Here is a 24,664-nt window from a genome sequence, read left to right as displayed (position 1 = left end):
TTATTTAAACTACTATAATTGAATAAGAACATTATAATAGGTTAAGAAGTCATACAAATATGAAACTTTCTAAATTCATAGACTAGACCCTTTGTTCTTTGTTGGATTAAATAAGGTCTAGGTTCCTTGTTTTCCAACCCAATTACACACAGTATTTTTAGAACATTATCATATATTCTTATCCCTCACTAGGCATCAGTCGCAGTGTCCATTTATGTTTTCACAATGTTCTTTAAGTACTTAAATTCTACATAGTCCTAAGCCCAGATTTTCAAATGTTCCAAAGTCCCCTTAGTTTCTATACCATTAGCCGCTTTAGCTAATTATTACACTCCACTTCCCTCCATACCTGCCATGGCGAGGTACATATCCTTTTTCGCATTGTTTCCTGGGATACCAGTGTAATCAATCAATGAGCATCCTCCGCTGCTAGCATCGCGTTAATTCTAAACAGGAATTGATGCAATGCTAGGTGGAGGTAAGCTGCTATACACATAGTAGGCCGTGATACATTCCCACCGCATATGCGTGAGATCAGGAGGTGCTTGCTGGGTAGCCAACAGCACCTAATCCTGAAAAAGACTCCTAGTGGGCTTCAGATGCCCACACTCAGGATGGACGCTTGCTGGATCAGGAGGGTACAGGGAGTACCAATACTTTTACTAACACAGAAAACTTTGTCAGATGCAGCATATGCTGATTTTTAATCCATTATTCGTGACTATCACGGGTGCGATTTAAAAACAGCAAAAAAAAAAACAAGTCCGGAACTCCTCTTTAATGCTTTTTTTTTTATAATTTAGTATAATCATTCATTATCATTATTTTTCATATACCATTTCTATAACAATCTTTTTACATCAACCATCTATTTTCCTATTTACTATTCATCTTTTTACATTTTCATCAATCTACATGGGCCTGTGTATCTCCCATTTCACATTTGCTATTTCTAACCTTTTTTTTCTCCCATTACAGCCCTATTCACTGTTTTTAGTTCAGTTTCTCTAATTTTTTTTAATCAATTTGTTTACTGTTCTGATTATCACACTCACATTCTTTCCCACTAGAGTATGCCACCTATCATAAGCATTTCATTAGCTCCTTCCCAGGTTCTCAGTCTGTTACTCTTCTTCTTTATTAGCCAGCACTGACATACATCCATTTCTTCCCATCTGTCATTCAATTTGCCTCATTAACTTCAAACTCCTTCCCAGTTCCTAGGAACCCATACTACCCCCCCCCCCCCCCATTCCGATGCTCCTTCTTGGCACAAGCACTCTTATGATGTCCTTATTCTTTTGGGACAGTTGTTTTACATACATCCTACGAGCTAACAAGCTAGATTCATTACAGTCAAATTAAAACTATTTAGTCCCTTCATTGCTACTATTTTCATTTGAAGTTGCTCTTTTTATCATCTTTTGCAACACTTTTCCTCATTGTTTAACACAGATTTGTCTGGTGTTTCAATCAGCCCCGATTTTAAGGTATTCCTTTATCACCTGTTACAATCCCTTTCTTATATGCAATGATACAATTAACATTTGATACAAATCTGTTGTTGCAAGCAAGATTTGTTAGAGGCAAAACATTTGCAAATACATGCGTTAGCTACAGAAAATACTAGGGTGCCTTGATGGGGCTCTGTAGCTTACGCATGTATTTGCAAATGTGTACAGACTAAACCCCCGTTTTTAACACATACAGTTAGACAGGATAATTCAGTTGGTTGCAGGCTGGTCGGTAAGTTAAGCAGGGAATTTCTTTGGTTTTGTTTTGCATGCTTTGACCTTCCATGTGCTCCTTGCTGCAAAGGCCAGTTATAGGTGAGGGCAGTGGCCATTTGTTTTGATTTTTGAAATAATGGTGAGGGAACGCACTGGACACCTTTGCTGCCATAGTGCTATGTGCTGGGTGTCCGGTGCGCCCCTGTGTCTTTGAGGGGTATGCTCCCTCCAGGCTCACCTGCCCTCTACCTACCCAGTATAATGCATGTGCTTCCACTGTAGAGGCTCTCAAAAATTAAGAGTTAGGAACACAGAAAATACTGGGGTGCTTTCGCACCGCACTACTCTGCAAATCACATGTGCTGTCTGTACACAGATTGTATGGCTGAATTTCCATCGCATTCGGCCCAAAGTCGCGCAGTACCCTTTTTTTGGTCCGCACCAGAATCAGATCGCATGGGAGTTCACACCTATGCGATCCGATTTCTGTCTGAATTGACAGTTCGCACTGCGATATGTGAACTAATCTGGGGGTGTCTTTAACTTTGTATTGACACTCCCAGCAGTTCGCATATGGCAGTGTAAACTGCCTGCAAGTCGGGTGCGATTCGGGACCCCGCAGTGGATTCACAGTGTTCACGCGTCGCACCAATGTGAACCGGCACTAAACGTGAGCAGACTAAACCCCCGTTTTGAATGCGTACCATTAGACAGCATAATTTGGTTGGTTGCATGCTGGTTGGTAAGTTGAGCAGGGAATTTCTCTGGTTTTGTTTTGCATGCAATGCCCTTCAATGTGCTCCTTGGTGCACCAGTTATAGGTAAGGGCAGTGGCCATTTGTTTGTACTGTTGAAATGTATGTCCTATCCTGGACCTATAATCCCTAAATTGCTTTTTTTTTTATTTTGCAGTGCGATTTATTGAATTTTCTATATAAGCTTTTACATAACATTTGAGGAAGCCATAGAAAGTGACAAAAAAAAAAAAAAACAAGGGCAATCGGAGGGTTAACATTTTTCAAGGCTTAAGGTAATACAGTTGGAAAATAATTATTTATTCCCCTAAAGATCTTGTAAATTTGTCCCTTTACAAAGAAAAAAAGGTTCTATCATTTTTATTAAAGGTGTATTTTAAATGATAGCGAGAATATCAACCAAAATCCAGAAAAAACACATGATACAAATGTTATAAATTGAGTTGGAGTTCAGGGAGTAAAATAAGTATTTGATCCCCAAGCAAAACATGACTTAGTACTAGGTGGGAAACCCTTGTCGGTAGGCACAGAGGTAAGACATTTCTTGTAGTTGGTTACCAAGTTTGCACACATCTCAGGAGGGATTTTGGTCAACTCTTATTTACAGATCTTCTCTAAATCCTAAAGGTTTCTTGGCTGTTGCTTGGCAACTCAAAGTTTCAGCTCCCTCCATAAATTTTCCATAGCAATAAGGTCTGGAGACTGGCTAGGCCACTCCATGACCTTAATGTGTAAGCACATGTAACGTATATTAAGAAAATACTGATGTAATTAAAGTAATACCAGTGTACTCAAATTTATTTTCATTTGTTATTTTATTGAGAGTAGTGTAGATAGTAGCTACCTACATCATTAGCCCTGAAGGATGGTGTATCCCCCAGGAGGTGCAGGAAGATGGTGGCAGGAGAAGTGAAACACACCGAGTGGAGGTCCCCTGGGCCTTGCACACATCACCCCAAATCCTGCACCTTCCCATCTCAGATCACCACAAATCCTGCACCCTACCACCGTAGATCAATCCAAATGTCTTCACCATCAGACCTCAGATCAGCTCTAACTTTTGCACCTTTACTCCTCAAATCAGCCCAAATCCTGCACCTTCACACCCCAGATCACCCTAATTCATGCACCTTCACACCTCAGATCGCCCCAGTTTCTGCCTCTTTATATCTCAGATTACCCCAATTCATGCACCTTCATATCTCAGATCACCCTAATCCTCTACCTTCACACCTCAGATCAGTCCAATTCTTGCACCTCTGAATTAGTAGTTCCCAATAGCTGATAAATTATCAGCCCAGAATGAAAGCAGGCAGCTTGAATTGTCTGACTCAACATCAGGACTGAATCAAGCCTTTATGTTGTGGAGTGCAGTAAAAATGTATAGAATAGGTGGTCAGCAGGGTAGTGTATAGTGGCCAGCAAAGCAGAAGACAGGGGTCTGCAGCGAAATGGACAGGAATTAGTAGGACAGTGTACAGGGGTCAGCAGGGTGGAAAACAGATCAGCAGGGCAAAGAATGGGGTCATTAGGCCATAGGATGCAGTCAGTAAAGCAGAGAATTGGGGTCAGCAAGAGATAGGACTGGGGTCAGCAGGGCAAAGGTAGAGGGCACGCAGGGAAGAGGATGGGCGTTAGCAGGGCAGAGGATGGGCGTTAGCAGGGCAGAGAGGGAGGAAACATTGGCATGGCGGGGGGGGGGGGGGTTGTCAACAGGGCAGAGTGGGGGGGGGGGAATCAGCAGGGCAGAGGGGCGCATAAGCACATAAGCAGGGCAGAGTGGGGGGGTGTCAGCAAAGCAGAGGGGGGGACATCAGTAGGGCAAAGGGGGGGGGGTGCCAGCAGGGCAGAGGAGCTGCTCTTCCCAACACTCTTCCCAATAATCTCACCAAGTTTTTTGCTGATGGTCTTGTAGCCCATTCAAGCCATGTGCAGGTATACAACCTTGTCCCTGATGTCCTTTGACAGCTCTTTGGTCTTGCCCATGATGGTGAGGTTTGAATGGAGGAAAGATTCTGTGGACAGGTGTTTTATACACAATCGAGTTGTCGTTAGGAGCACATTCTTAAAACTGACGGGACTAATCGTTTACCACATGGGCACATAATGTAGCCAGTATACACATACTGGGAGCCAGAATTATTGTTCATTGGAAGGGGATCACATACCTATTTTACTCACTGAACTGAAACTCTATTTATAATATTTGTATCATGTGTTTTTTCTGGATTTTTGGTTGATATTCTGTCTCTATCATTGAAAATACACCTATCATAATAATTACAGACCCTTCCTTTCTTTGTAAGTGGGCAAACTTACGAAATCTGCAGGGGATCAAATAATTATTTTCCCCACTGTATACGATACAACATAGCTATATATATATATATATATATATATATATATATATATATATATACACACACACACACACACACACACACACATACATATATATATATATATACACATACATACATACCTGAGTGTCAGCAGGGCAGGGGGCAAATGTCAGGATTTGTACAGTGTGTATCTGGCTGTTGCAGGCTGAGGATTTCACAGGTAAAAACTGCAACCACCAGCCACAAGCTGTGCTGAGGTTCTGTCTGGAAAAGAAACAGATTGGCTATGTGCAGGGGAAGAGCTGCTAAGCTGCGTGTTCTGTGGCATGCTTGAGAGCTTACTAGCATTCATGCAGGGGTGCGGTGTGGCACACCACCCCCTAGATCTGGTTATCTGCTGCTTCAATGTTGGCTTAAGCAAGCCAAAGGGAGGTGGGCGGGAACAGAGGCAGGAGGGCAATGAGGTGATCCCAGCTGTCGGTTGGCTTTGCTACAGAGTGGGAGGGTGTCCAAGGCATCCCTTGCGTGCCCGCAAAAATACATGCTGAGTGCCATTTCTGGCAGGCATGCCAGGGATTGCCAACCTCTAATCTATAAGTTCAAAGTTCTTCTATAGCAGGAATGTCTGGGTGTGTATCAGATTTCCATGACCAGATATCCAGCCATCATATCGAGGAGCACCTACCTCCCAGTGTCCCTTAGCAGTCAAGAGGTATGTTCTGATGGACCATTGGAAGCCCACCCTTCACTTACTTCAGTGGTTGGTGGCTGGTCCTCCTCCTATTCCTGCCACATGGACTCAAGAATCTAGTAAACAAGCACTCTGCAGAACTGTAGAAATAGGAGTAGGACCAGCGACCAGCCACTGAAGTAGGAGTATGGGAAGACATGTTTCCCCCCTAGGATTCAATGTCCCAGTCACTGCTGAGCCTGCTCGTCTCCATCCAGCCCGGCTCCAGCATGACAATGCACAGCCACCACTCACCTGGGGTCATCTTGTCGCCCATGTAAAGGGCGGAGGAGATTTTGATTCTGAAGCCTGCCCAGCCAGCGGTGAGTCAGCCTGGCGGGAGCAAGCGGCTGCACAAACTGCGATCACCGACAAAGCCAGCTTCGCCCGCCACCGTGGCTACACATGACTGAGTGCAGCCAATCACAGAGGGCGCATGGACAGCTGGAGAGGCTCGTGCAGTGCTAGTTCAGATTATGAAGAGTGGCAGTGGCGGGGAGCACAAAGTGGCACACTCTGTAGTCTAGACTTTTCTACGGCCATCTAGATATTGTGCCTGGGGCCACCGCCCCGCCCCCTTCCCCACCCACACTATGCCACTGACTAGCTCCAAAGCCTAATGCTGCCACCTCCTTGCTTGACTGTAGGAATGGTGCTCTTAGGGTCATAGTCAGCATTTTTCTTGCCAAAGAGCTCAATTTTGGTTACATCTGACCACTGCACTTTCTCCTAAACCTTCTCTGAATTATTTGGATGTTCATTAACAAACTTCAGACAGGCCTGTACATGTGCCTTCTTGAAGAGGGTTTGGTGACTGTGGTCCCAACTGCCTTGAGATTATTCACAAGCTCCTCCTGTGTAGTTCTGGGCTGATCCCTCACTTTTCTCATGATCATCCCCCCCCCCCCCCAGGAGAAATCTTGCATGGAGCTCCAGATCGAGGACGATTGATGGTTATTTTGTATTTCTTCCATTTGCAAATAATCTCACCAAGCTTTTTGCTGATGGTCTTGTAGCCCATTCAAGCCATGTGCAGGTATACAATCTTGTCCCTGACGTCCTTTGACAGCTCTTTGGTCTTGCCCATGATGGTGAGGTTTGAATGGAAGAAAGATTCTGTGGACAGGTGTTTTATACACATAATGAGTTGTCGTTAGGAGCACATTGTTAAAATTGACGGGACTAATCGATTTATCACCTGAGCACATACTGGGAACCAGAATTATTGTTCATTGGTAGGGGATCACATACTTATTTTACTCACTGAACTGAAACTCAATTTATAACATTTGTATCATGTGTTTTTTTTTTGGTTGATATTCGGTCTCTATCGTTGAAAATACACTTATAATAATGATTACAGACCCTTCATTTCTTTGTAAGTGGGCAAACTTACAAAATCTGCAGGGGATCAAATAATTCTTTTCCTCACTTTGTACGATAGAACATACCTAAAAACGTTAGTGAGATTAATCCAGGAGGCATGTAAACATTACAAAAGTAGGGCCACAATGGTGATTGAATAATAAAAAAAAAAAAACGAAAAAAGGAGGTGCATTATAAAAGTATAGTCCTGATTGAAGGTATCACAATCTAGACATTAGACCTATAAATCTCCCTAACTATACAAAATAAACTACCGGACTTTAGAGTGACAAAAGTAATTATAAAGAAAAAAAGTTCATGATTTTAATCTGGCAGTTAAAAAAAAACGCAATAACATGTGTTACATGCTGTTCGTTACATCCATACTGAAAGGAACAAGTGGACCCTGACACAGTTCACTTAACTGTAGAATCAGCCATTTTCTATATTCTACAAATTTATGTTAGATTTTACCTGTTAATTGCCTTCTTTGCGATGTCTGATATTGTGGTTGTATTTAATGCTGACTGCAGTTTCCTCCTCAAGGTTGACAAAGAGGCGTACCCTCCAAACACACTGCCTAGGAGACTGGACCCAGAAGTAGATGCTTAGCTGTCAGACTGAGCCAGCTGCTCAAGCAAAGAGGATGCTGTCTGTCTCCATCTGTGAGCTGGTCCTATCATGTTCCATCTTCCTTACTGCTGGCCATGGAATTAAGGGAGACTGTTTTTGTACTATCTGCTGAGTTGGCCTTGCAGCACTATTTTCATTAATTTAATGTGAGTGGATATTACTTTTTCAATAAAGGTGGTATGATTCTTTATCACATTGGTGCACTGCACAGTCTCTCTTATCACCACTGCTTTAGAGTATATTTCAGTATGAAAGCTCTGTCTGCTCCTCAGCATCGATCACCTTTTGAGCCCAGTAGATCATCTTTCCCGATTTGTGTTTTATATTGGACTGTTTGAAGCGGTTATCTATTTAGCTCCATCTTAGGTTGTTACACAGGAGGTATTTGCACTGCTTGATATTATTTTATTTGTATTAAACTTTGACTTACCACTACCATTTTTAGAGCTGTGCTTACCCTTCTTTTACCGTACATTCTCACTACACTTTTGCACTAAGATTTGCTTAAGCTCTCATAAAAACTACTCTTTATGAAGGGTAGTTTGATACTGTATATTGCCAAGTATTTCAGAGTACATTTCCAAAATTTGTATGCTTTTTCTCTTACATAATTCCACAGGTGAAATATATATTTTTTTTATCCCACTTCCACTTTTATTGGTGCACATTAGTGTTGGAGGACACAAAAAGCTACATAGCTACCGCCTGCTGTCTAAATGGCTGAAAGTGCTGACCATACTACATTTTTTGTATAGTATGGTCTGCACACAAGAGTGGTAATGTAAAGGAGGCATGTGGAAGCAAAGAGGGGGGGGGGGGGGGGTAACTAGACCTGCGGGACTTTTGAAGACAATTGGGTGAATTTGCTAAATGGTGAAATTAGTTGTAAATCTTTTTTTTTTTTTTTAAATAAAAAAGTCTTACCTACCTGCTCTGTGCAATGGTTTTGCACAGAGGAGCCCCAATCTTCCTCTTCTGGGGCCCCCATCAACTTTTCTGGCTCCACCTCTTTGGCGAGTGCCCTATAGGAAGTAATTTACTATGGAGGCACTAATGGGGGCTCAATTCCATTTCCCTCCCTCATCACAGGATTTGATTGACAGCAGCAGATGTCAATTGCTCCTGCTATTATTATTCTGCCCTGTGAAGAGGGAGAGAGAGGGGAGAGCCACTATTCTCGGGCGCAGCACTGGATCAAGATCGGACTCAAGTTAAGAATGCATTATAGTTAAAAAAAAAATCCTAAGCCTTTAGAACCACTTTTATGTTTTATTTAGTGACAGTTTCTGGCACTGGAGCATATGAAAAACATACCTTCGTCTACATGGAAATTTGCCACAGTAGAAAAATGTGCACAGTTTCCAGTCATATTGGTGTATGTGGAAACTTTAATGAATCAGTTGCAAATGTACGCATGAAAATGAGCAAATTTACATTGTACTTTTGATTTGAGTGAACTGCACGGAATGTGTTCTATTTTGGATTCAGGTTCAAGGTTTTTAAAGCCTAAATCTAGTCAATTTCTTTTTTACGTTTGGATAAAATGGGGGGGGGGGGGGGTTACAACGACTAGTTATTTTTAAAAATTGTTTGTGGCCCTACCAAGTGTGATTTGTACCTTATTTCCTGCCCTTGTGATGTGCATACTTTAAAAAAAGGTTGTAGTAGGGGTTGCTCATGTCACAATACAGAAGCTAGTACTTTAGACTATTTAAAATGTAAACAACTGGATAGGCCCATTACCGCAAGTCTCTAAATAACACAGTGTACATAAGTGTACAGTGCACAGTGTACATAATGTGAAATAACATTTTAATCTGTAAAAACTGATACCTGTGTGATTTTATATATATTTTGACCAAAAAAAAAAAAAAAGATGACACCATATATTCAAAGCATCTACGGCAAAATTTTATTGGCAGAAATAGGCATTACTCTCTTTAATGCCCTGCCTAGTATTTAATATTCACAGGTGTTTGTTCCACCTTATTAGTTAGCAACAGTTTCACCCATTTGGTACAGTATTAAATAAAATAATTGGCAAATGATAGAGACACTGATAGTTGGTATGTAATTCACACAACAAATACTCTTCATGTATCCATTTCTTGAACAGTCCCAGTAAATTGAGACAGTGAACATACAACAAATTTGCATTGATGAACGCACAGCTTGAATCCTTTACCCACTAAAGTGATATAGCATCACTTGATTCATCTAAGTGAACATTTTCAGCACAGTATAAATACCATTTTCTTAACAATTAGTACTATAGTAAGCATATTACAGCTGCATGTAAGCTTTGTATACACAGATCTGTGTCATATGTTAACTTATTGACATCAAAAATGGCACCTGCATTTTTATAAAGAACACATGGCACAGTTGCTAAATAGTTCACATTTTGCCTTTGAGGCACTTTTGTAGGAAATGTACACCAGAACATTAGATCAATTGCATAAGTACCAAGTACTTCAGAAAGTTGCATTATCCCAGTATATATTGCTCTCATATATGCATTTTGTTGGCTAATTAAAAGGTATTTTCTAGGTTTTAGAAAAGGTTCCTTTAGCATTAAAAAGGTTAGCGGTAGTAAGCAGAATGTTTTTTTGTACAGGTTTCCACCATTGTGTCTCTACCAATGTTATGTTACTACCTAAAATGTTTAAGAATGATCTACTACTGCATCTAAAGTACTGCCTGCAGAGGGAGTTGGTTTGGCTGCATTTTACCTGAGCTACATACAGATTCTTGAGAATCTTCTCCAAAGCCACTAGTCTGCTAGTAGACTTAAAATGTACTTCCACTTTTGCCGTCAAAAAAAAAAAAAAAAAATGCACTATATATTTGTCATGTAATCCTACAGCTAACCTTTGTTTTAAAAAAATTATTCTGATCTTCTAGATGTTTCTTAGAAGAGGGTGTCATGGCAGATTGCAAGCATCTTTGAACAAGTTCAGGGTGAGTCTGTCCCAATATAAAAGATCAGGACAGAACAAACATCTTCTTTATCCCTTTGTTTAGGACAAACAGTGCTCAAATGTAACTTACAACTAACAAAGAGATCTGCCAGCACAGTAGAGACAGGGTTACTTACGGTAAACACAGCCCCCAGTCCCTCATAAACAAAGAGAACCAAGTGGTATTTTTCAGTTTTGTAGTTTTCAGAAAAGAAAATCTAAAATATATGAAGCAATTTTTATTTTCTTTTTAATGTTCTGCTGTGTGAATGGGAACATGTAACAAATATAAAGGAGGTGCTATCCCAATTGGCTGCAAAGTAGAAATACAGTTAAAAATGTAGTCCAGTCAGCATTCAAAATGAGAGATATCCAGGCGTGACTTAAAAATAAAAAGGTAAACAAAGCATAGAAAAGTACATGTATAATACTCACCAGTACTGCCCCCCTGCAACCAATATTTACTCTCGCAAAGCTGGAATTGCCCAGCAATGTTAGATGCCGGTCTCTCTCCACACTGCAAGCAAGCTGAGGTTCCACCTAGTATGCGATTCATCAGTGATGTGTGCTTTCAAAGCTGCAGAATTACAGTAGTAACCTAGCAGGATGGGGAGCCACAGTGCAGCGCAGAGAGACATTGCTGTCAGATACTAAAGATTTCACTGATAGAAGAGTAATGATCAGCTGCAAAGTGAATAATATAACTGTACTTTTCCATGCTGTCTATTTATTCATTTATACATTTTAAAGTCAAGGTATTTTTTTTGTTGAGATTTATTATATATATATATATATATATATATATATATATATATATATATATATATATATATATATATATAAAGGAAATATAAGAGCAAAGAGAAAGCGAAACATAAAAAGGTAGCCGATTGTATTGGCTTCCCTTCTCCTTTATTTGTACCTTTGTCTATAACCTCGTGATCAAACACACCCAATGACGGTACAACCCCAATTCCAAAAATAGTTGGGACGCTGTGTAAAATCTACATAAAAACAGAATGCAATGATTTGCAAATCTCATAAACCCATAATTTATTCACATAAATAAAACATAGCAAAATGTTTAAACTGAGAAAATGTACCATTTTTAAAAAAAAAAAAAATAGGTAAGGTCATTTTGAAACTGATGGCGGCAACATTTCTCAAAAAAGTTGGGACAGCAACAAAAAGATGGCAAAGTAAATGGGTTCTAACAAGGAAGAATTGGAAGAATATTTGCAACTAATTAGGGTAATTGGCAACAGGTTAGTAACATAATTGGATATAAAAAGAGAATCTTAGAGAGTCAGAATGTCTCTGAAGAAAAGATGGGCAAAGTTTCACTAATATGTGAAAAGCTGCATTTAAAAAATTGACAAACAATTTCAGAATATTTGTTCCTCAATTTAAAATTGCAAAGACTGTAAATATATCATTATCTACAGTACATAATATCATCAAAAGATTCTAAGAATCTAAAGAAATCTCTGTGCACAAGGGACAAGGCTGAAATGCAATATTGGATGCCCATGATCTTTAGGCCCTCAGATGGCACTGCTTTAAAGGCAGGCATGATAGAGGAGGACAGACGGTGTTTATGGTGGTGAGAAGGCGGAGTAAATATGGAAAGGAAATATCAGTTTGTCAATATGTACAAAAAGGACCTAAGCTTTTAAAATTTAAAAAAACAAAACTTGCCAGCCATAAATGCATAACACAGAAGGAGAACAGATAAAGAACTCAGAAAAAGTATTGGCAGAAGGCCTGAAGGGGATGCTACACCATGGTAAACGTAGCCTTGTTCCAACTTTGAGTCGTGTGGCTGCCATCAATTTCCAAATTACCTTATGTCGCAAAGACACAAGTTTTTTTTACGCATGAAGGTAAAAATGTCCAGGATAGCCTTGCCTCTCCGGGGACCCGCACTCCTGATTAGCTTTGGCAGCAGCGGGAGCCATTGGCTCCTGTTGCGATCACAGCCAGTAAGCCAATCAGCAGACAGAGGAGGCAGGGCCAAATCATGGCTCCGTGAGTGAATGGACGCACAGAGCAGCAGGTCGGGAGTGTATCTGCTTGGGTGACCCCAGAGCAAACTGCTTGCTGTCGGGGCACCCGGCAGGAGGGAGGAGCTAGGAACGCCGGCGTTGGACACAGGAAGAGGAGGATCCAGGCTGCTCTGTGCAAAACCACTGCAGAGAGCCAGTAAGTATGACAGGTTTCTTTAAAAAAAAAAAAAAAACTTTAATATCACTTTAAAATGGTACATTTTCTCAGTTTAAACATTTGATATGTTTTTTATTATCTGTTGTGAAGAAGAAATGGGTTTATGGATTTGCAAGTCATTGCATTCTCTTTTTATGGTTTGCTTTCAGAAAGGGCACCAAAACTGCAGGACCTATGAGAACTCTATGGGAAAGCGAACCCGCAGGTCCCGCTGTGTGGTCAAACCGCACCACATCAATCTCAAAGCAGCCTTATTGCTGTCTGTTGCATCCTGTTTTGGTGTCCCAGAGAAAGGAAGTGAGTGAAAAGTGGCATAATGGTGTCACTAATTTTAGCTTTTTCCCACTTCAGCCATTTTTTTAATACATTTTTGGATAATGTTCAGGTTTAAAATAACCAGCCACTGTTTCTTTTAGGGCTCGTTTACACTTGCTTCAAAACATGGCTTTAGACACGCTTTTTTAAAGCGCTCTGAACGCAAATCAAAGCACCTGTCACTAAATACAATGGTTCCTGTTCACACGTATTTGCTTTGCTTCACAAATTATACCCCATGTTGCTTTAGTGGTGCTTCAAAGCCTCCATAGAAGTCTATAATAAAGCTCGCTTGAAGCACCTGAAGCTTTTGAGAGACTTTTATTCACTTTGTTTTGGAGAAATTGCAGGTATGAGATATCAACACGCACACACAGGGCTTAATTAAAGCTTCAAAAAAGCACCACCAAAGCATCATCGAAGTATCACAGAAGCATCAAAAAAGCACATAGAAGTGGTAGGCACCTTAATGTGGTTTGAAGTCGAAGCAAGTGTAAAACAAAGAGAGATAGTGGTCTGAATGTCTCCAGCTTCAATACTTGAGTCAAAGACCTGGAACTAGTAGACAGGAAGTAAAGTATACCCAATATTCATATTCATTACAAGTAAGGGACGCACAATGCAATAAAGCCATTGCGATAAGAGGACAGCCAGACAACTGGCATTTTCTGAAAAGCTCAGCAATTGCAGCTTACCCAATTATGCTACAAAATGTATGGTTTATATAAACAATGTATTACAATTAACAAAGCAGTGAAAACCTAGAAAACCCCTTAAAAAGTGTAATTTTCACATACATCATAATGATATACTTTCTTCTCAGTTAAAGTTGAACTCCAGAAGGAAGAGATGGACATTTAGTCAAAGTCAGTAAAAAATATATATTTTAATACAGCGAATATAAATACAATAATTTGTTTTGGTGTTCATTGCCTCTAATCTCCTGCACAACACTACACTGGAAAGAATGGAAAGGGCAGTCAGTGTAACACTGGTACCCTTCTGACACAAGGAAAGACGACCACCCTGGTCGGTGTGATGATGTGGTACAGTGATCAAACTATATTGCCTAACTGCGGTGGAGAAAACGTCACCATCAGCTATTCTGCCTGGCATAAGAAATGGGGGTGATCACAAAACTAGTCCATCAGATGCTTTGGCAGGTATAATGGACCATTCTATGTATTTTTTTTACTATGCATTTGGCTGGAGTTCAGCTTTAACATCTTATAATTAATGCTAAACTTTACAATACATTGTTACATTAATATGAACTTTAGCAATTAATTTTATGTTGAAATAGAAATTGTATTGTTTGTCCTAAATAAGAACAAACGTAATAAATTACTGAATGAAAAGTTCAAAACATAAAATTCCTGTCATCATGTAATTTAAGGTAAAATATATGTAAGTACCCTTTCATGAATACTAACAATTTTGCTAGTACATCATCAACATGATGTCCACCTGAACCCAGAGGATTACCAACACCTAGGAATACTCTCTGGGCAAAATAAAACTCAAAAATAAAGCCACAGAACATGCATACATAAAATGTAAAGTGCTTGTAGCAAAGTGAATACATCACCCACGCACCTACTGATAAGGGAATTTGCCAGCTATTGATCATTTGAAATTTGTAGAAAATTGAAAAATGTTCACAGTTCTAAAACCCAGAACAAAAAACGATTGTCCGCTCTTGTTTAGTTGGATTCTGTGGAATTCATTTTACCCGAGTATCAAGTAGAGGTGGCTGGATTTTCGAACCTTGGCTAGTCTCCAACATCTCCATCTCGATCTCCGATAAGCCACAAAATGTGGAAGCCAAGAGCAAGCAAAGCAGTTCCTAAAAGGTCCCCCAAAGCAGTGAGGTACGGAATAGAAAAACTGTCTGGGTCTTTCCCCTTCCTCCAAATGTGATGCACCATCCAGTCTGCGATCCAGAGCAGAGAAAATACCTGAAAGACATAAGTCAGTAAATAGAGTTCCGATGACTGTGTGTTGCATTTCAGAGGCTTACACTGGAAAGATTCTGGATTATGGCAAACCAACTGTGCTTTAACCACTTCAATACAGGGCACTTATACCCCCCTTCCTGCCCAGACTAACTTTCAGCTTTCAGTGCTCTCGCACTTTGAATGACAATTACTCAGTCATCCTACACTGTACCCAAACAAATATTTTTATCAATTTTTTTTCGCACAAAAACAGAACTTTCTTTTGGTGGTATTTAATCAGCGCTGGGTTTTTTATTTTTTGCGATATAAGTGAAAAAAAGAGTGAAAATTTTGAAAAAAAAAAAAGCACTTTTTTTAGTTTCTATTATACAATGTTGCAAAGGAGTCATTTTTGTTCATAAATTAGAGCCAAAATGTATCCCACTACATATCGTTGGTAAAAGTAACCTAAATTAGTGTATATTATTTAGTCTGTGTGAAAGGTATACAAGCCAAGGTACAAATCATTGAAAATGTATCACACCTGATGTACTGACAGCCTTGAGGCCCTGAAATGTCAGGACAGTATAAATACCCCCCAAATGACCCCTTTTTGGAAAGTAGACAGTCCAAGGTATTTGGCATGGTGAGTTTTTTTACGTAATTTTTTCCCACAATTCTTAGGAAAATTAAGAAATTATTTATTTTTTCCACAAAATTGTCATATTAACAAGTTATTTCTCACACACGGCATAGGCATACTTGCAATGACACCCCAAAATACATTCTGCTACTCGTCCTGAGTATGGCAATACCATGTGGGAAACTTTTACACAAGCCTGGCCACATACAGAGGCCCAACATGCAGGGAGCAGTGTCAGGCATTCTAGGAGCATAAACTACACATTTTCGGACTACCTTTCACGCTTTTGAAAGCCCTGGAGCACAAGGACAGAGGAATTACCCACAAAATGACCCTATTTTGGAAAGCCAATGTATATTCTATGAGGCATAATGAGTCTTGAGCATGTCATTTTTTCCCCACAAGTTTTTGGAAAATGTGGAAAGAAAATGAAAACTTAATTTATTTTACACAAAGTTACAAGATATTTCAGGTAGCATGTACATAGCAAAAATTACCTCCCAAAATACATTTTCTACTCCTCCTGAGCATGGTGATACCACGTGTAAGCTGATCACACGGTAAAGAGCCATTTTCCTTGTAATAGGTGTAATCCTGGACTTTTTCCTATTTTTGCCCCGCATTCAATCACTGTCCAAATATTGCTGCCTTCACCTCTGCAATATTTCCAAAATACATCTCTTCTTAAAGTGGTTCTAAAGCCTAAGCATTTTTTACCTTAATTGCATTTCTTGCATTAAGGTAAAAAATATTTAGGCATCAGTATCACCCCTCGCCCTCCCTTTTACTTACCTGAGCCCTTTATTTGATCCAGCACTGTGCATGTACGCAGCTCTTCTCTCCTCTCACTTCCGAGTCTCAAGGGCTTTGCTGGGACACCGGGAGCCATTGGCTCCTTATGCTGTCAATCAAAGCCAGTAACGAGGGAGTGGTGTCAATAAACACAGCAGTGGGGTTCGGGAGCGAGCACGCATAAGTGCTCCCATGGGAAGCGGCTTCCAATGGGGGCAGAAGAAGAGGTCAAGAGAAGCTCTGTGCAATTCCATTACACAGAGCAGGTAAGTTTAGAGAGGTTATTTAAAACAAATTACCTTTACAACCACTTTAACCAATGACACCAAACAACAAATTCACTCACTAGTTATCCCTCACCTCAACTGCAACTCCCTCCACATTGGCCAACCTATACACAGGCTATCCCCTCTTTAGTCCATCATAAATGCTGCTAGACTCATCCACCTCATCAACCACTCAGTGTTTGCCACCCCTTTCTGCCAATCTCTCCACTGGCTTCCACTCGCTCAACAATTCAAAAGTAAAAATACTAAGAAGCACCCAATCACTAAAATCTCATAAACACTTTACCATAGAAAACAAGTAACAATAACACTTCCCACACTGTGTCCAGATAAAGAAACCTCACCACTGCCTGTCTTGGTAACCACACAAAAAGGGAGTGGAAATATCCCTAATGAGGTAACAGCAATTTAAACCTGACAAAGGTTCAAACTCTTTCTATCCTATCAAAAATGAGCTGGCTGGAGTGAGGCTTCTTCCAGGTTCTTCCTGTTGTCTGGTGGTAAGTGGTCCTTACTAGTGCAGTGCTGTTTCATGCATTAGTACAGTGAGTCCAGACTGCTGTGATGATGCCTGGGCTCAAAGGAAGTGGTTTAAATAACTATGACTGTCATTCAAGCTGGAAGCCTGTCGTCATCTTGTGGAGGAAAGGAATTACTGTGGGCAGCAGCTACAGATTGAAGGTAAGTACTTTTTTTTTTGTCTAACTTTAAGGGCTCATGCACACTGTATCTCAAAGAAGCTGCTCCTACAGGCTTTTGAGCTTTTTTGAGCTATTTTTACTGCCTGGAAACTCCATTCACACGTTGGCCAATGTGTCCATGCACACTATGGCTTTTTCAGGAGTTTACAGACATATGAGCCTACAGGCAGAAAAAAACCCACCAAACTTGCGTTTTTTGAGAGGAGCATTAGAGCAGAAAAGACGCCTAAGCAACCAAAAATGTGCGAGAAAGCTAAAAAAAAAAAAAGCAGGAAAAAGTGCGAGAAGGCTCAAAAAAGTGCAAAAATAAATAAATACATGGAAAAATGAGCTAAGGAGAGGGTTTGTGGGAAGCTGGAATAAGCTCAAGAAAACCTGCAAAAGAGCAAAAAAGCACAAGCTTCTTCAAACTTTTAGGCAGAGATATAAAAGCTCAAATGCCAGTAAAAGAAGCTTTTTTTTTTGAGCTGCAGTGTCCATGAGCCCTAAAGTTGTAAAATCTAGTAAGGGTAAACCAACTTTTACCCACTGCACTCAAACTGGAAATGTTTTTCTGATAATTCGGTTTGAAGGGTACCTGCACTTGCCTTAGATTTCTGCATGCAGTTTTTGCTTAATTTCCTAAAGTCAAGATTTGAATAAAAGAAAACCTAGAGTTTTAGGCCAACACTGCCTGCACAAATTTAGAGATGCCTACTATTCACTGCCAGTTAAGAGAGTTGTATGGGATTATTTTTTTTCCCCAGTTATACTTACCTGGGTGGATGCAGCATCTGTCCCCCGATGCCTCTATACTGAGAACCGAGTGATCGAACACCGCAGATCACTCGGTTCTAACACCTCGCTCATTGCAGCGCTGGGCTATAGAGGGGCGGGGAGTGGCCAGCTCAGGCTCTTAAAGGCTCGCTGAGAGGCTGAGCCGGGTGTCAGTCCAGGCATCTGGTGGACCCCGAATCCCTGGTCGTGATGACGCGGTGCCTGGATCGACTTCTGTGACGTCAGCAAAGAGCGTACTTTAGTCTGCTCTCTGCTGAAAAGAGTCACAGGAGTGCAGAACGAACTGCTGTGATTCATAGGAGATATACAGCCAAACAAGCTTTGGCTGTACTGTATATCTCCTTTAAAGTATGAGTTGAGTTACAGGTTTGCCCTAAGTAAAGACCTAATGCTGAAAGATTGGAAGGAAAACTATAATTAATTACCCTAGTTTTATATACATATTTTTAATGCATAGCATCGACACCATAAACATAAGAATTCTGTTTCCTTATAGCTACAACATACAAGTGCATTTACCTGTGTTTCTCTTCATTAAATCTTTCCACTAAGCGGACAATGTACCTATACATAAAAATATGCACTGGCTGTAGAGACTAACAGGCCCCTCTTCATTGCAATAACCTAACTCATTATGCATCCACTAGGTGTGCTGACTTCAGTCCAGAGACTATTTAAGTGTGTGTTTTGCTTGGAGAACCCTCTCTACAACACTGACTCCACTTTTTCTTCTCCTACTGACAAATCAACGTTTGTGCTCTAAATGTATACTGCCTTCTGACTGCACACTAACACTATGTGCCGCGTAGAGCTGAAGAATACAGAAAAAAGGCACAGGTAAAGAGAATTGCGGTGATCTGCCTTATTATTCAAAGGTACATTAAATAAGGACATGGAATGTACTACATATCCCTGTAATTATGATACTGAAAGACACATATCGCTTTCTCATTTTAAACTGGAATAAAACCATAAACACCAACTACAGACATGGATGAGATATAGCTGCATTAGTGGAAGTAATCATTTCTTGGTTACATAATACATACATTTAGCAATTTCACTATATCATAGGTAGTCACACCAATACAGAACTTGAGAATGCGATTGCCAGTACACTTGTGCACCCAGCAGCCACTTAAAAAGCTTCATAATGTTACTTCCCAAGCCTATTCTGACACTTTGCTCCTACATGTAAAAATCATTTTTGCTAGAAAATTACTTCGAACCTTGAAACATTATATATATATATATATATATATAGTTTTTTTTTAGCAGGGGACCCTATAGTATAAAATGGTGTGTGTTGCAATTTTTTGTCACGCAGTATTTGCGCAGTCGTCGGTTCACACTGGGGCGACGCTACTTCACCGGGCGACCTAACAGGTCGCGGCGCGCTGCTCGCCCCGCAACCTCGGAGCGCCGGCACGGACTTCATAACATTGAAGTCTATGCAGGTCGCTCCGGGTCGCCCCAAAGAAGCTCGGGACCCTTTTTCTAAGTTGGAGCGACTTGTGTCGCTCCTATTAGAACGGGTCCATAGCTTCTGTATGGCAGGCGACCTACGGCGACCTGTCAGGCGACCAGGTCGCCTGACAGGTCGCCCCAGTGTGAACGGGGGCTTACAAACACATTTTTTTTTAGGAAAGAAACACTTTCATGAAAAAAAAAACAAATAGTAAAGTTACAAATGTTATAATTGCTGCGCTAAAACCATATCAAAACGCTGCACTAATAATAAAATCAGTATATTAAAAATGAATCTCCGGAAAGCAGCTGACACAAAAAGATAGAAACATGTATCTTAACAGAAATATGGTATAATGGTGTCGCGCTAGTCCATATCCACCAGTATTGATAGACAGATAATATAAATGTAAGAGTAAGTCCCAAAAAGTGTCGGCAGGGTCCACATCCACTATAGCAATGAGAAGCAGTGAAGCAGGAAAGACCACCACCAAAACAGGATAATAGGGTACTCTTACCGACTATGTAGACCACTAAGGGTCAAAACCAGCCCAAATAATGATGTTGGCACCGACAGGAAGGGATCAATTAGTTTCTTTCAATAAGGGTATATCTGGGTTCCCCCAACTCCTCCTTCAAGCACTCAGAAAATACAGAAAACAAGATCCCCTCATGGTGCAGTAATTAGATACAAAATTTATTTAAAAAGAAGAAAGCAGCTTACATGTCCATAGAGATATACTGGCATATCGGTAGCGTGGGTTTCCAACCGACAAAATGGCCGCCGCGTCCCTCGTCTGTGCATGCGCCTCGGCTCCAGCCAATCCTGACGCGTTTCGTCATAGAGTGACGTCGTCAGGGGTGTGGCTTGGCCCGAGACGCCTGCCAATAAATAGCCGAGGGAGGCAGGATCGTCAAATCTAGTCCGGAAGTCCGCCCATCATAGGCGACTTACACAGACCGGACATGACATCTGGCCCGGAAGTATACGCCCCTCATGGGCATCATAGAGACCGGACCTCCATAGCTGTCTGCACATAGCGTACACCCACGAAAGGCAGACAGATATGCTGAAATTTGTAAAAAGGCCCAAATGTACAAAGGACCTTTGAAACGATTACAATAATAATAAGAACTAATCCCGAATTAAATTGAGAATAGTTGTGTATATACACAAGCACAAACTGGGAAGCGGCACCATCTTGTGGCCAAGAAACCCACTGCATCGTCACACAAAAACCAATACACATGTTTCACATATATTTCACATAATATGGGAAAAAAATATATCTCAATGACTAGAAAAAACTTTTAAAAATAAATGAATATACACGGCTCTATGGATAACAAAATCCAATTAGCCCAATTTTTTTGTATAATGTGAAAGATGAGGTTACACCGAGTAAATAGATACCTAATAAGTCACGCTTTACAATTACGTCTGCCCATGCCCAGTTTAGAGTTGCACAGGAGGTCTGGTACTAGAATTATTGTTCTTGCACTGACGTTTGCGACAATACCTTACATGTGTGGTGCGATTACCATTTACATATGCGTGCGGGAGTAACGTATATGTTCGCATTTGCACATAAGCATGATGTCGCTTAAAATTTTTTTATTTTGTTTTTTTTATACAATTTATTTTTCTTTTTTTTGGTACTAACTTTATTGCTATCACAAGGGATGAACAGCATCCCTTGTGACAGCATGGGTCGTGACTAGTCCTCTTTATGGAGAGATTTAGGGTCTATTAGACCCCAAATCACTCCTCTGGCCCCCCATGCAGCCGATCAGACTGAGATCGGTCCGATCAGCTGCTTGTCTGGCCGCTGGTGGCTAGGTAAACAAAGGGGCAGAACCAGAAGTGACTAATGCTCGTTACTCCCGGTTTCCAGGGTTACAGAGAGAGGGGAACAATGGCAGTTCCTCTCTGTCTGTACAGGGCAGCCATTGCCGCCAGGAGCATCGTTCCCGGCCTCTGCATTGGGACCGGAGAGCCCAGGAGAGGCGGCGGTGGAAGGGGGGTGGGACCCTCTTCCACCCCCCGCAGAAGTGATTGAGTGGCTAATTAGCCACTCTGATCACTGCTGAAAAGAATGATACTGGGATGATGCCTGTAGGTGCAGGCATCATCCTGGTATTATCACTGAATCCCAAAGACGTACGGGTACGTCCATTTGGGGGAAGTGGTTACAGCATTGGTTACCTTTAGGATTTGTCCCACCCTTCCATATCTAGTGTTATTTACAATGCCCTCTATACGGCTGATTTACTACTGGTACAGTTTTAGCATTAGAGATGGATAGATCCTAAACATAACATAATCCAATAACAGGGACAACTCACAATAGGCTCAGTTTATTCACAATCTTATTGAACTTAACTAAAAATAATTTTCATATTTTTCATTTTTTGTTTTTTCCCCCCAATTTACATAGGTTTCTTAAGCCCAGTGTGTTAGCTTTGTGGATCTAACATTATGTCTTCAAAGTTCCAAACCAATGTTTACTACATTAAAGCCAATCCTCACTGCATTTGAGCACCACAAACCAAAAAAACATGAGTTAATTAATTTGTAATACTCAAAGCAAACTTCCCCACCCATCATATCTCCATGTATTTATTTTGTTAAGAAATCACTTTGAAAAACACCCTCTAGCATTTCTGGCCGTGGCCATCTTGAATAAGGGCCAATGATTTATGTAGCATTTACTACCTGGAATCTGTCTGCCCTTAGCTCAAACGTGCAGGCAGGAGGGTGTGCTTAGCTGAGAAAAAAGCTCCTCCCCTCCTGAAGACTCCTAGGATGCAGGACATAATTTGCCTAGGCATAAAACAAGGAAATGTCTAAAGAAATAAAAAAGTAAAACAAGTAAATATGACATACTTTCCTAACTATTTACTAATGAGGATTCCAGCATGAGGATTCCAAATTATCAATGTTGATAAGGAGAGTGAAGTTCCACTTGATTATAAACTAGCTATCTACAGTATTTATGGGTATGATGCTATCTTGGATATTTAGGGAGCATTGTTTCAGTTTCTAGGACTATTCTGATATGGGATGTGGAATTGGTAAGGGTCAACAGTGAAAAATTCCTTCTAACAATAATTTTTTTTTTTTTTAAACTTAATATTTTTTTAACTTTTTTTTAAAAGAAGCCAAAGGTTGACAGCTCTGAATCCAGAATTGTTTAGAGCTGAGCATACTACCCAGTGCTAATCTCCCTCCACTCTCCCTCCTGACACCCATCATGGAGGTTTCGGGTAACTGGGAGGGACAGGCGAGTCTGAGAAGTAAGACATAGAGGAGGGAAAGGGGGCGATCCTGGAGGATGTCATCACATCACTTCTCCAAGAAAGCTGGCAGCTGGAACTAAAAATGTTAACAGTGACCAAGAGCTTGCTTACATGCTCACTCGGACATACTAGTTACAGGAGGGCAGTGAAAAGCTTAATGCTTCCTGTGAAGCCAATATAGAGCTTTCCTATTCACATCCTGTCTCAGTGACCATTATCACTGGAAAAAGAAGAGAAATGAGAATGCAGCCAGCAATAAATCCTAAGAGGTGTCACTGTTGCCAATGTTTTGGCTAGAGTTCTACTTTAACCACTTGCCGACTGCGCACAGTATATTTACTGCGGCAGTCAGCCCCTCACAGGCAGAGCGACGTAGGTCTAAGTCGCTAGCCTGTGAGGGTCTCCGGAGCGAGCGCGTGCCGCCGGAGGCGCGCTCCCGCTCTTGCTCCCGCACGGTCACGGACCCCCCCCACTCGCGATCGTCGGTGGAGAGGGAGAAAGGCAGGCGGCTAATGTAAACAAGCCGCCTGTCATTCTCCCCGATGTATGAATGATGATCATACGGTTCTACTATGTAGAACCGTTGATCACTGTTCATACATCACAAGCCACAGCCAATCACAGTTAGAATCACGCCCCTAGGGACACACATAGCCCCTCCCTCTCAAAAAAAGTTAACCCCTTCACTGCCAGTGTAATTTTACAGTAACAGTGCATATGTATAGCACTGATTACTGTAGAAATGTCACTGGTAACCCAAAAAGTGTCAAAAATGTCAGTCAAGGCTCCGATCTGTCCGCCGCAATGTCGCAGTACCGCAAAAAAATATTGCAGATCGCCACCATTACGCGTTAAAAAAAAAAACAACAAAAATGACAAAAATCTTTCCCTTTGTTAGTAAACGCGATAACTTTTGCGCAAACCAATCAAAATACGCTTTTTGCGATTTTTTTTTACCAAACATATGTAGCATAAAACAAATTGGCCGAAAATGTTAAAAAATTTTGATTTTTACATTTTTTTGGGGGGGAATTTCATATAAAAAATTTAGAAAAATATTGTTATTTTTGCAAAATTTACGCTTTTTTTTGTTTATAGCGCATGATCAAAAAATCGCACAGGTGATCAAATACCACCAAAAGAAAGCTCTGTTTGTGGGAAAAAAAGGACGTCAAATTCGTTTAGGTACGGCGTCGCACAACCGCGCAATTGTCCGTTAAAGTCACGCAGTGCCGAATCGCAAAATAGGCCCTGGTCATGAAGGGGGTAAAATCTTCCGGGGCTTAATTGGTTAAAGTATTACATGATATCCAAGAATTTAGGTCTGATTTTTTCGTTACTCAAATGAAATGCTAAATTAAAAAAAAAAAAAATAGATAAAAAAGCTTCACATTTTTCTGTATTTTGGGGAATGCCATCTAAGATATAATTGAAAGCAGCCAGTAAATCACAGTATTATAGGCCTCTACCCTGTCACCATAATTATAGTTTATTTTTCCTTTCCTTTCATACTAAGACATCCTGCCTGCCACCAATAGCATGTGCTCAAGCAGCTGTAGAGCTAATGTACAAACACAGTGCTCACACATCACCTGCTCCAGGCTCCGTTCAAACAAAGCCCTGATAAGCTATGTTATAAAAAAATAAAATTATAATATATATATATATATATATATATATATATATATATATATATCTAAAAAATAC

General features: G+C 40.6%; 1 protein-coding gene across 1 annotated transcript in view; it reads right to left on the bottom strand.

The window, feature by feature from the left end:
- Nucleotides 1-14,438: 14,438 nt before the first annotated feature.
- The window catches only part of SLC41A2 (solute carrier family 41 member 2), a 156,587-nt gene continuing 146,361 nt past the window's right edge, over nt 14,439-24,664 (bottom strand). Inside the window, exon 11 of the mRNA XM_082253115.1 lies at nt 14,439-15,011. Coding sequence (XP_082109241.1) covers nt 14,826-15,011 — 186 coding nt within the window. The 3' untranslated portion in view covers nt 14,439-14,825. The remainder of the gene's footprint in view (nt 15,012-24,664) is intronic.

Source organism: Pelophylax lessonae, assembly GCF_965119305.1.
Source record: "Pelophylax lessonae genome assembly, chromosome: 4".
In the NCBI taxonomy this organism is placed as follows: Eukaryota; Metazoa; Chordata; class Amphibia; order Anura; family Ranidae; genus Pelophylax; species Pelophylax lessonae.
Note: the sequence above shows the minus strand (reverse complement) of the source record. Positions and strands in the feature narration are given on the sequence as shown.